General features: G+C 46.8%; 1 protein-coding gene across 1 annotated transcript in view; it reads right to left on the bottom strand.

Annotated features, from left to right (window-relative positions):
• Positions 1 to 604: 604 nt before the first annotated feature.
• The window catches only part of si:dkey-117m1.4, a 19,399-nt gene continuing 7,537 nt past the window's right edge, over positions 605 to 12,466 (bottom strand). Inside the window, exons 3-10 of the mRNA XM_048246809.1 lie at positions 11,791 to 11,893; positions 7,849 to 8,044; positions 7,338 to 7,406; positions 6,467 to 7,095; positions 6,009 to 6,431; positions 3,538 to 4,361; positions 2,730 to 2,933; positions 605 to 2,118 (exon numbers count right to left, since the gene is read on the bottom strand). Coding sequence (XP_048102766.1) covers positions 1,862 to 2,118; positions 2,730 to 2,933; positions 3,538 to 4,361; positions 6,009 to 6,431; positions 6,467 to 7,095; positions 7,338 to 7,406; positions 7,849 to 8,044; positions 11,791 to 11,893 — 2,705 coding nt within the window. The 3' untranslated portion in view covers positions 605 to 1,861. The remainder of the gene's footprint in view (positions 2,119 to 2,729; positions 2,934 to 3,537; positions 4,362 to 6,008; positions 6,432 to 6,466; positions 7,096 to 7,337; positions 7,407 to 7,848; positions 8,045 to 11,790; positions 11,894 to 12,466) is intronic.

The raw sequence follows: 12,466 nt of genomic DNA, 5'->3' as shown, positions 1-12,466 counted from the left end.
ACTTGTATCGCGGGGAGCCAATCACGTCGGTGTATCTGATATAGGCGGGCCAAAGGCGACCTAAACAGATGACAGTCGTAGTGTTATCCAATTGCGTCGAAGTCCCGAATCAGTCAGTAAACATTAGTCGCATAGTCTTATCCAGTTGCGTGCAGTGAGATTTTCAAATGCACGCTTGGTGGCGCCCCGAGTTGGGCTATTACATTATTTGTGGCCAGACCCTTAATCTTTCTAGATTACCAGGGTCTGGAATCTCCAGGCTAGGACCCAGCCATCTGATGGGACAAAAACTGAAAATGCAACTCCACAGTGCCATCTGCTGTCCATCTCTTATATTGCAGTTTGACTTGATTCTATCCCAGAGAAATACTTTTTAAAATGCAACAATCTTTGACTAATTCACTTTTTTGCACATGTATATTTTCATAGCATCAAACTGAGGTACTACAAACCAAATTCTGGAATGGCTGACTGACTGATCGGATTGGCTCTGTGTGTGTGTGTGTGTGTGTGTGTGTGTGTGTGTGTGTGTGTGTGTGTGTGTGTGTGTGACATCAGTGTTAAAGCTCCATCTAGTGGTCACAGAAGGCCTGACAACTACACATTTGCAAAAACAAAGTTACTTTTATTACAGACCAGTAAAAAAAGAAAAACACCATTGAACACAAATAATCGAAGCATATGTCTATACAGTGTGTTTCATCGTCGTCATCTTTGCATGTCTGTTGTATTATTTACAAAACCTTATGTACACGTACAGCTTAATGGAGAGATATTTCGATAAAAACACAACCAGTTTAAATAGTAATAATTATGGTGATAATAGCAATAATAATAATTATAATTATAATAGTATATCTATATATACAATGCAACTAGCAGAGAGACTGAAAACCGTGTGTAGTAACAGAAGGCATGAACTGTTAAATAACTTCAAGTATCTGAGGCTGAGATGTGTGGCTAAGCTACGTGTTCGATATGGGTGAAGTGATTGTGACCTTGTGATGACCTCATGGTCTTGAGGGCCCTTAGGGCTTGAAGTTCAGCAAATATGTCCACTAGCACATCCATTTGTACACCACAGGAAGTAGCTGTCCACAACAGTTATATATAAGCTACACTGGCCACTTGAAAAAAAAAACCATTACATAGAATGATAAGAACGCAAAGATCAATCTGTAGTATACATACACTTGGTGACACATAACATTTTCAAAGCCATTTGGCAAACCTTTGGGCTGCCCAGACACTCCAAAGAAGAGTGAGTGATTGATAAGTAGTGTCTTTCTGTGGTTCATCTCAAAAGTGGTCAACATTCATCTTTCAGCTCCTCCACTTCCTCCTCTTTATCGACAATCCTTCATCTTCACACAATTGTGCCTGTGATTTGAGTCCTTTGGTCTCTGCGTCAGAGGCCTGTGTCAGACCAGATTCTCCTAGCCAACACTCCCAACAGCCAGGAGCAGCACAGTTTCAACAAACACCAAAATAAAGAGAGCAGCTACTGCCTCCATCAAAAAATCCTCTACATAAGACTCGAAAAAGGAACATATTAGGAGGTTTTTTAGTAAAAACATGTAGCACAAAGCGTCACTTATATTTTCTTTGTTGCAACTGTCAGCTTTCTGGAGTCCTAAGCAGTCTCAAAATAACTCTGAGACCCTGAAGTACCATTCTGTGTACCGTACAATTACGAAAACGGAGGCAGAATCTTTGGCCACTCAAACTACCCATCATGTGAAAAAAAAAAGTGTTAGTTAACGATTTCTTTTTAACAACTCTCATCCCTCAGGATGATTTTTCCTCCCTTACTCTGTAGGACACTCTCTCTCTCTCTCTTGCTCTCTCTCTCTCTCTCTTCTTAGCAGATGGGCAGGGGGTCAGAGCTGTTGCCCTCTCTCTGCCGGGTCTTCTTGAGCAGCTGGATGCGGTTGTGGCAGTAGAACTTGATGGCCCTCCAGTCCCGCCGGTTGCTCACCAACAGGGGGCAGAGCTCCAGGCAGCGCTCACAGTCAGCCTTGGCAGGCACGCGCAGCTCAGCGATGTTCCGCGTCAGGTGTGACTCCACGGCTGCCCTCTCTGCCTCCGACCACGGCCGCTTCAGCACACCGCGTTTCCCTGAGAACGGAAAAGGCAAAAACGGATGAGTCAAGATGAGGGCTTCCATACTATACATACAATTAAAAAGGGGCATGATGGTCATGTTCACTGATCATATATACTGTACACTTAATGGTAGACACACACACTGCAGTAAGAATGCATTGCTCATATCTACATACCTCCCCCCACCCACCCCCTACCACACACAGGCACACACACAGAAGGATGTTCACTCAGTGCCACCCACAGGATTTACCCACAGTGAGAATCATCTCTTTCTCATGTACATAAACACCCACCCTTTCTCTCTCCTCTCTCACACATGCAGACACCCACATTTCAGTGACGGAAGAATATACCTACTCATGAACTGCCTCAACATAAACCGCTCACACACTGATACTAGACACATTTGCCTCCTTCCTCGTTAATTTCACCTCATAGAGCACAAGGCACACAACTGACAACTCCAACTTAAACTCACACAAACTATGCACACACAACCGCACTGTAAGAACATACAAACACCTGTGCCCATGGAGGCCCATCAAAAACACAAATACACACACAACAGCATCTGTACCCGTACAGAAACCTTAAACACTTTGACACAAACAAATGCACACCTGGTTTGGGCTGGCCAGAGCCTCTCTTGCGGCCGGGAGAGAACGGCGACGCTCCGTTCATCTTCTTGGGACGCGGGGACTTGCCGTTGGGCGAGCCCTTCTTCATCATAATCATGGCCGCCGGGGTCACTGACACCATCTTCTCCTTCCCTTGCTCGCTGTCAGACTCCTCTGAAAATGAGTCCCCAGAGTTTGCTGACATCACTACGTGTTGAGAAGGAGAGAGAGAGGGAGAGGATGGAAGGGAAAAATGAGGAAGAAGAAAGGAAGAAAGAGGGAAGAGAGATGGAAAGGATGCAAAAAGAAGGAGAAAACCAGTGGTTTGGTTACTAATCACTCTCAATGGAAAAACACTCCTTGAAAGTTGCCCTGCATCTCTCATTAGGAGTAATTCGTTATTACACTGCACATTAATTAGCACCGTCGGAGGCTCATGACTAATCCTCTTCAGCCCTCTCAGTCTGTGTTTCTCGCCATTTCATACACTCTGTAGCTTTGTTTCTCTATCTCACTCCCTTTCTTTCATCCTGCGTGTTCTTCCTCTTCCACCTTCACCCATCTAATCTCCCTTCCCTACTCAAGTTGTCCTTCCTTCTCTATCCACATCTCCTCTGTGTTTTTTCAACATCTTTTCTTGGTCCATCTCTTGAATTATGTCACTCCCTCTTTCTTCTATCTTAATATATACCTTCAGCATTATCTCTCCATGTGTCTGTCATTTTCTTTCTGAATCCCTTTCGTCCGTCTCTGACTCTCTCACTCTCTCACTCTCTACTCCCCTGTTTTCCTCTTGGCTTCGATGTCTTACCGTCCAGCTCGAGGCAGATGTGGTGCAGGCTCATCCCGCGGAAGAGCACGCCGTCTCTCTCGCCGCAGAGCACCACGCGGCCGATGAGCCCCATCAGGCCTGGGTCCTGGCTGATGCCGGCGCAGCTCTGGGTGACGTGGTACTCGCGGTGCAGGAAGCCCTCCAGGCGCTGCACGGCGGCGCCCTTCTGCGCCTCCTCCTCGGCCTCGGCCAGCAGCAGCAGCTGCGTGAGGATGGCCACCTGCCGGCGCACGCGTGTCTGCGTGAGGGCGCGTGGGTTGCGCGTGCCACTGGAGCGCGCCAGGCTCCGCAGCAGGTCGGTGCCGCGCAGCGGCGTCGCCGGAGAGTGGTATGGCCGGGCGAAGACGAACGGGTTGAGCGGGTCCACGCCCACACCGGGCCGCGTCTGCAGCAGCATGTCCAGGCACGCCTCCGAGTGTGGCGGCAGGATAAGTGGCTGCACGCGGCCGCGCTTGCCCTGCACGCCCACGCGTGGCAGGTGGGGCAGCACCAGGCGCTCGAACGGAGAGAGCGAGGCCTCCAGCGGCGTGAGGGCCGGCGGCGCGCCGGGGGGCACCGGGACGGGGCACTGCGGTGTGATGCGCGACTGGTACTCATTGATGGTGAGCTTGGAGACCTCGCACTCACGCCGGCGGTTGTAGAGGATGAGCAGCGCCAGGCTGGAGTGGCACAACAGGCGCCAGGCCTCGGCCGACTGTGGTGATCGAGACAGTGAGATGAAGGCCGAGTGCTGCAGCCTGCGCAGGTACAGCACCAGAGACGACAGGGACGAGAGCAGAGGCATGATGTGGGGCCGCCTGGAACTGCACAGGAGAGAGACAGGACAGGAAGAGAGAGATAAGAACATAGAGGGGGAGGGAGAGAAAGGTTTGTTATGAGTTGAGCTTAGTTTATGCAGCAGAAGTATTAGCAGTGCTCTGGTGTAATATATCATTCCATTGCTTGGTTGAATTCCTCAATTCATTTTCAGATATTATATAATTCACTCCTATGATGTAGCTCCAGTTTTTTGGCCATATTACACTTACTTACAAATTAGCAACTTTCAGAGCATAGCAACAGTGTAACATATGACTGAAATGGCCTTTAGCTCTGTTACTCATTACTGCATCTGGAGTGAGGATAACAGTAATTTTACAAAGCTAAAGCACAAGAGAATTCTTTTGACCACAACATCCATTTAGAATTAGTAACGGCAGTCTGTCCTGTATTTGAGAGATGAATTGATGTGTGGCGGAAAGATGTAGTTCTACGAACAAGACAGTTATAGCCATCAAAACGTAGAAATTATATCAGCAAAGTGAGCAATATAGCTCAAAGCATTTCTTGGAGGAAATACCAGTGCAAGTGCTTCCTAGGATATTGCTAGGATAATTAAGGTGGTTACTGTTTGCTACGGTGGTTGCAAGGTTGTCATTACGGTAGTGGTTGTTAAGATGTTGCTAGGGTTGAATGAAGTGGGACACAGACAAAGGGAGCCTTTGGAGTTGAGCAGGAGTCAGTTAAAAACAAAACCAAGCCAGGTTGATTGCCCTATTGTGATGTCATAATAGTGTAAAGTCATTGACCACCATGTAGGTTTAAGCCAACTCCCACTGGCGATGACATTTGCATCTATGGATTTGACGCTCAAGATAGAGAACAATTTTCTAAACTTTGCCGTTGATGTGTGTTCTCATCAAAACATCATAGCTCAGATGTCCTTTACAAGACCAATGATGTTTGAACAAAGTTTTTACATTAGGCGGTTAGGCACTAATCGTGTAGTGGTGTTTTCTATAGCCTATTCATCAACCTGTCGTTAGTTGTACTCTTTAAAAATGTTGGGATATGTCTGTGAGGTGCTTAGCCAAGTTATATGCGTAGCCTACTTGCATTTGAATGACTGAAACATTTTACAGAAAGGCCTCTGTGTACCTGTTGGCTTGCCTTGACTGTCCGCGAAGTATCCGAAATAGTTCCAAATTTCACTGCAACCTTTTGTTTTATCCACAAGCCGAGGATTGTCGGCAAATAACTTGTGTTGACGTTTGCTGCGCACTCACTCACTCAGAGCTGCCTGCTTGACACGCCCACTTGCCTAGATGCATGCAAGGAGCATGGAGAGTGGGAGCAGTCCACACAGACACAGAACGCTATTATTTTAATAAAGAATCGATTCTAAAACCGTCAGAAATCGTATAGTTTTTTACGTGAAGGCATTGTGATACATTTCTAGTATCCGTACACCGTGCAACACTAAAGGCAACGTCGCAAAGGTAACTCCACTTTGCACTGTGACTGCACTGAATGTCCACTTCGAATGTGCATTAACCTCTGCTACCAGAACGACATGTTGTCCATAAGCCCTTACATATTCACTCAGATCTGACTTGTGTAATCTCTCTGTTTTCTAACCTGTGAGGTGTGAGTGTGTTTTAGAGGCGGTACATTTACAGGGGAATTCATACCTCATGATATCCTTCTTATCATCAGCTCCGCTGTCGTAGTCGCCCATGCCGTTCTCGTCGTCCTCATCCTCATCTGGAGTGACCGCTGGGAGTGGGCGTGGCTGAGAGGCTTGTTGCTGCTGCTGCATCTCCAGCACCTCCTTGTGCTCCATGTAGATGGGTGTGGGCACCTCCTCCTCCTTGGGCCTCCTCTCGGCCTCCTCCACCTCCTCCTCTCTCTCCTTCTTCACCTTCCGTCCTGCCTTCCTGGGTGGGCTCACCACCTGCATGGGTGGGCTCCTCTTCAACACAGACACTGGGACCCCGCCCCTCCTGGGTGGAGTTGTCACTATCGGGGCCGGGCTCTTGCGGGGCCCAGGGGACAAGGCGGGGCTCCTCCTGGAATTGGGAGAAGGCGTGTCTAAGCCGGGGGCTGGCCGGGATCTGGGGCCGTCGGCTCCCTCCTCCGGCAGCAGGGCCGATCTCGAGGCGTGGGAAGGGAGGAGGAGGAGGAGGAAGGCAGGGAGGCGTGGAGGTGCGTGGGGTGTGCCGAGGGGTGCGGCTGGGCATGGGCGCGCTCCAGGGCCGCCCGCACGTCCGGCTGGTGGGTATGGTGCTTGTCCAGGTGGCGCTGCAGTGAGCGGAAGTGGCGGCCACAGTACACGCAGCACTGCTTGTAGGGCATGGGGATGCGCAGGTGGACCCCGCTGGCACCCACAGCCGGCGCTGGACACTTGAAGAGCGGGCGTGACGGCTGAGGTGGCTGCGGCGGAGAGGACGGCAGCGAGCGGGGAATGCCAGAGGCCGCCGAAGACGCAGAGGCCGTGGCTGAGCAGCCGGGCGGGCGGCCCGGAGGCCGCGGCTGCGGGGGCTTCTTCTTGGGGCAGGCGGAAGCCAGGGCCAGTGAGGGGTTTGGCCGGCGCTTCTTGTGGCGGTGCTGGGTACGGCCCCTCTGGCCTGAGCCGTTGGCACCCTCCTCGTCCTCGTCTTCCTCACAGTCAGAGTCGCTGCCGTCGGAGTGCGACAGTGGGGACGAAGACGGAGAGAGGGACCAGGATGGAGTGAGGTAATCAGAGACGGAGACCGGCACCTGCCCAGCCTCATCCTCCTGTGACACACAAACACAATGTAATGTTAGTTTTGGTATTAAAAATATATTGTATATATAAAACACACACATACACACGCATTCGCTTATCCTCTGCTCTCACACACACACACTCCCACTATATACACACCCTTACCCTCTCTCTCTCTCTCTCTCTCTCTCTCTCTCTCTCTCTCTCACACACACACACACACACACACACACACACACACACACACAAGCAGGGCCAATAGGAGTCTCACCTTCTTGATACCATTCTCAGGGTCAGAGTTACACTCGAAGCCGGCCGGAGGCACGGTGCCATGGAAACCCTGTGCAAGAGGCATGAATATTCATATTTAGTACATAATTATCACCACCTCAACTATCAGTCACTGAGCCGTTACCATGGCCACAGATGTTGTTATGCACTGTACCCATCCGGATTCAGTCGCTGCACATTCACCCAACATGTATCACATGTGTTTAAGCTTATGAATAAATGTATTAATTTATTAATGACTAAATAAATTCATTGGTGAATATTAAAAAATGCATCAATATAAATACTGCACAGCAGTAAATGACAAAATAAAGAGTAATGTAAGAGAAATGAGTAAAACTGATGATCACAGCAATCAGACTCCTTATGGATCGTTATCAGCAACATGCTGAGATGAGATAGGAGGGGGGAGGGAGAGAGAGAGAGAGAGAGAGTGTAGGGGAAAATAAATCAGGCATGGTTACTATTGCCATGGTTACGGTGAGGCTCACCATTGCGTTCTCGCCCCATTCAGTCAGACTGTAGTCCACCGTTATCTCCTCTCCCTTAGTGATGTCGCGGATGGCTATGACGACAAGCCGCACCTGATTCCCACAATGCACCTCCCGGATGCGGCAGTTAGGGGTGGAGGGGTAGAGAACAGGCCCCCGCGCACCACTGTCCCCCTCCTCTCCCTGTTCAGACACACTGAGACACACACAGAGAAAGCTCAATGCATGCACACACACATACCCTTGTGGGTGCACACACACACAAACATAACATACACACACATAACACAGAGACCAAACAATGGACACACACACACACACACACACACACACACACACACACACATTCACTCAAATATGACAAGGCAAGGCAATGCAAGTTTATTTATATAGCACATTTCATACACTGTGGTAATTCAATGTGCTTTATATAAACAAAAGCAAAGCCAAGTAAATAATAGACATCAATTATTTAATTCAATTTAGATAAACTACATAAAATACAGTAAAATACAAAAAATACATAAAAACACAGAGTACATCTCATTAACAGGAAGTGCATTTAATTAGTTAACAGAAAGCATCTGAGAACAGCTTAGCCGCTAAAAACTGCTTCACCATGTTTAGTTCTGACAGCTGGTTTTACCAACAAATATTTCTTCTGTGACCTGAGAGGTCTGGAAGGTGTGTCCTGCTGAAGCACGATGGATTCAATTGCTTCCAGTAGCAGCAACTGGAATCCATGCATTTCCACACAGAACTTTTGGAATCTGACCCCTTATCATACATGTTCATTCGTACTTGTCGCTCGACTTATTGTGACTAAATTCAAGATGGCGTCGAACGGTAAAATTCCTTAAGGTACTGTCTGTATAAATCATCTTGTAGGTCAAAATCACACCGGAATTATCCTTTAAGTTCAATGGTCTTTTTAGGAAGCCCTATGAAAAGCCCATTGCTATAATCAACCCTGCTGGAGATAAATGCATGAATACGTTTCTGACATAAGACCTCTATGTTTTGCAATGTTTTTGAGGTGGTAAACAGCTGATTTAGTTATTGCTTTCATGTGGCTGTTGAAATTTAGATACCATTTGCTTTAAGCCCTTTTGTATAAAGAAGAGTGGCAACCCAAAGTCTTCCTTCCTTTTAACCATATATAATTAGGTCAGTTTCTTTCTGTTTCACTGAATACATTTTTGAGACATCCAGTTGTTAATTTGGTAAATGCATTAACAAAGAGATTCAAGGGGACCTTTAGTCATTAGGTGACATGCTTAAGTACATTTGGCTGTCATCAGCATAGCTATGATTGGAAATAAAATTGTTCTTGATGATTTGTCCAAGTGGGAAAATATACTGTAAAGGTTGAATAATAGTGGCCTCTAAATCGACTCCTGGGGAACACCACAGGTCAAGGATGTTGGTGTTGAGGTACCGTGGCTGATGGCAACAAAGAAGCTCCTTTCTTGAGGGTATGATTTGAGCCAATTGATATCTAGACCTGTTAATCCAACCCAATGTTCTAGTCTGTGTAGTAGGTTGATCAACAGTGTCAAAGGCTGCACTAAATTCCAGTAACACTAGGATTAAAGTGTATGTTATTTAAAACGATAAAAACAAGAGTGCTTGTCATTGGTCTGAAAACTTTTTTGAACTATTTTGTTAACATTTTTTACCAATAAATGGTAGATTGGATATGTGTCTGTTAGGCTGTAATGGTACACAGACATCACAGTTTGGTGTGTACCTTGGTTTTGAAGTCACGGTTCAGTGAATTTTCAGTACAGTAAGCCTGTAGGTAATTAATTCACTGAGTATAGTATTTTGAAAAGGTGTCAAATGTATTTTGATGTTAATTGACAAAACTGACATATGGTCCGCTACTTAAAATGTTTGTGTGGGAACTCGAATTTGAAACATGGTCCCCAAGCAAAAAAGACAAACGTTAAAAACTGCATTTGGTGCGTTTGGTACATTCGTTACGCATCTGTATCGAACCTAACGTCCTGTATCTGAATGGTTCGTTATGAATAAGTGTACCTTTACACCCCTAATGCCTATATAAGTATAAGTATATATGCTCTTTTGATCCCATAAGGGAAATTTGGTCCCTTATGGGGCATTTATCCCAATCCGTAAATTAGTGAAACACACTCAGCACACAGTGAACACACAGTGAGGTGAAGCACACACTAATCCCGACGCAGTGAGCTGCCTGCTACAGCAGCGCTCGGGGAGCAGTGAGGGTTGGGTGCCTTGCTCAAGGCCACTTCAGCCGTTCTTACTGGTCGGGGTTCGAACCGGCAACCCTCCGGTTACAAGTGTTTAGCATGGAAGAAGGCGTAGCATGAGTGTTTAGTATGAGTAGGGGCTTTTTCAGGGACCAGACAGCAATGATACATTTACAATGTGAAGCACACTTGCTGCTAGGTGGTAAAAAACAGATTTGAAAAAAGGTAGGCTAAGCCACATGTGGAAGAGTTGAAATTCGGTACTGAACTTGAACTTGAACTTGTTTTTTTTCAAGAGTTTTGTAGTCTATCAAGCCAAATTCTGACATAAATACAAAAGAGGATGCACATTAAACATCCGCAGTATCTCTCCCTTTCTCTCTCTCTCTGTCTTTTACACACACATACACACACACACACACACACACACACACACACACACTGTTATCAGCAGACACACACCCCATAAGTGGAACACGCCCACACACCCCATCAGCAGAACACACACACGCACACACAAACACACACACACTATCCAAGTCATGTACGTATAAAAACACACACACACACACACACACAGCTAAGTCAGCAGGTCTCTTGCTGCCTGACACAAAAATTCACTTACATAGACACACAGACACAAACAGACACACAAATTATTGGTTGGAAGATTCACACACTACTCACTGTCAGCAGTGCAGTTGCCCCACACACACACACACACACATACACACACACTGGGAATGGTCACTAAACATGAGCAAACACACAGTCACAGCAAACACACACAAACATCATTAATTACTCACATAGACACACACAGTAGCACAAAGAGCGTTACCAGTTAGACACACACCCACGCCAAGACTATGATGACTCACACACACACACACACGCACGCACACACACACAGACACTCACATACATACACACACACACCTAAAGTATGACTACTCTCTTCCTCATAAACACACACCACCCAACTCATACTTACACACCACTCAATTCATAACTACACATACAAATATATCCCTGCCTCTCTTTCGCTGTTTTTACACTTAGACACAAGTATATACAAGTATGTATTAGTCACTAATACACACAAACAAAAGTTGGTAAGTAAAGCTATTGTCCCATCTCTAAGGAGTAAAGGACAGACAAATCTACAGAATGTCACTCTCTAGTTGGTCTAAACATTTTGGAATCAACACTCTCTATTACCAGGCGGAGCCGCGGCGCTGCCTGCGTAGCATGGGTGTTCTGCCTGCGCGTAGCGGCATGCGTAGCATGCGTAGCATGCGCACACCTAGCACACACACACACACACACACACACACACACACACACACAACGTATTTAACTACACACTGCAGCAAAATCACACCCACTCATACATACCATAATCTGAACTACACACTGCAGTAAACACACACACACACACACACACACACACACACACATTCCATCAGCCTTGCTATAATAAACATGTTGCAATAAACACAGGCAGTCACACACAGTCAGCATTCTCAAAAGTACCCCAGCTCCCAGGCACACAAACACATGTGCAGTCTCACTGCCTGGACATGCCCCCACACACTCCGCATGCCACGCACGCCACCCAACCAATGCCTGAATGGGGAATACTTGAGCGCGCACAGTCCACACAGACACACAAATACACAAAAGACAGAAATTTAGATTCCCTCACCAGAGCTGTCCGGGATCTGGCACAATAATAGTCGCGAGCCCTGACCCTCTGGAGGGAGGGGTTGATGCCTCACCCCCTTCTGCTCCCTGGTACTGACCTTCACCTAAAACACACACAGACACATCGTATAAACATATGCAACATTAACACACACATACACAAACACTCATAACCCACACATATCCAAACACACACACACACACAAACATGTGGGTCCAAGACCCCCCGCCCCCAAGCAAGCTCACACACACACACACATCGACACACACACACACAGGTTATTCTACACCACATGCTTACACACTCTGCAGCATACCATTCCCTCTTACTGGTCTGCCTGCATACACTCAACATTAAACAGAGGATAGACAGATCATAGGCTTTCCCTGTCATTCTCCTCACATTCTACAGACACCTATAGTCCATACATACACACACACACACACACACACACACACACACACACACACACACACACACACACACACACACATCAGTATGTGACACACTCAGTAATTGACTGTTTTAGGTTCACAAATTATTTTCCTGTTTATATAAGATGACTTGATATATGATGACTTGTATAGTAACAGAGGGTCAAGGATGTATACATGCTATCTAATGTGATGTGGAAGTCTAGTTGAATGTGACCTGAGTGTAACTGTGTGACACACTT

This window comes from Alosa alosa, chromosome 1, assembly GCF_017589495.1.
Source record: "Alosa alosa isolate M-15738 ecotype Scorff River chromosome 1, AALO_Geno_1.1, whole genome shotgun sequence".
Lineage (NCBI taxonomy): Eukaryota > Metazoa > Chordata > Actinopteri > Clupeiformes > Clupeidae > Alosa > Alosa alosa.
Note: the sequence above shows the minus strand (reverse complement) of the source record. Positions and strands in the feature narration are given on the sequence as shown.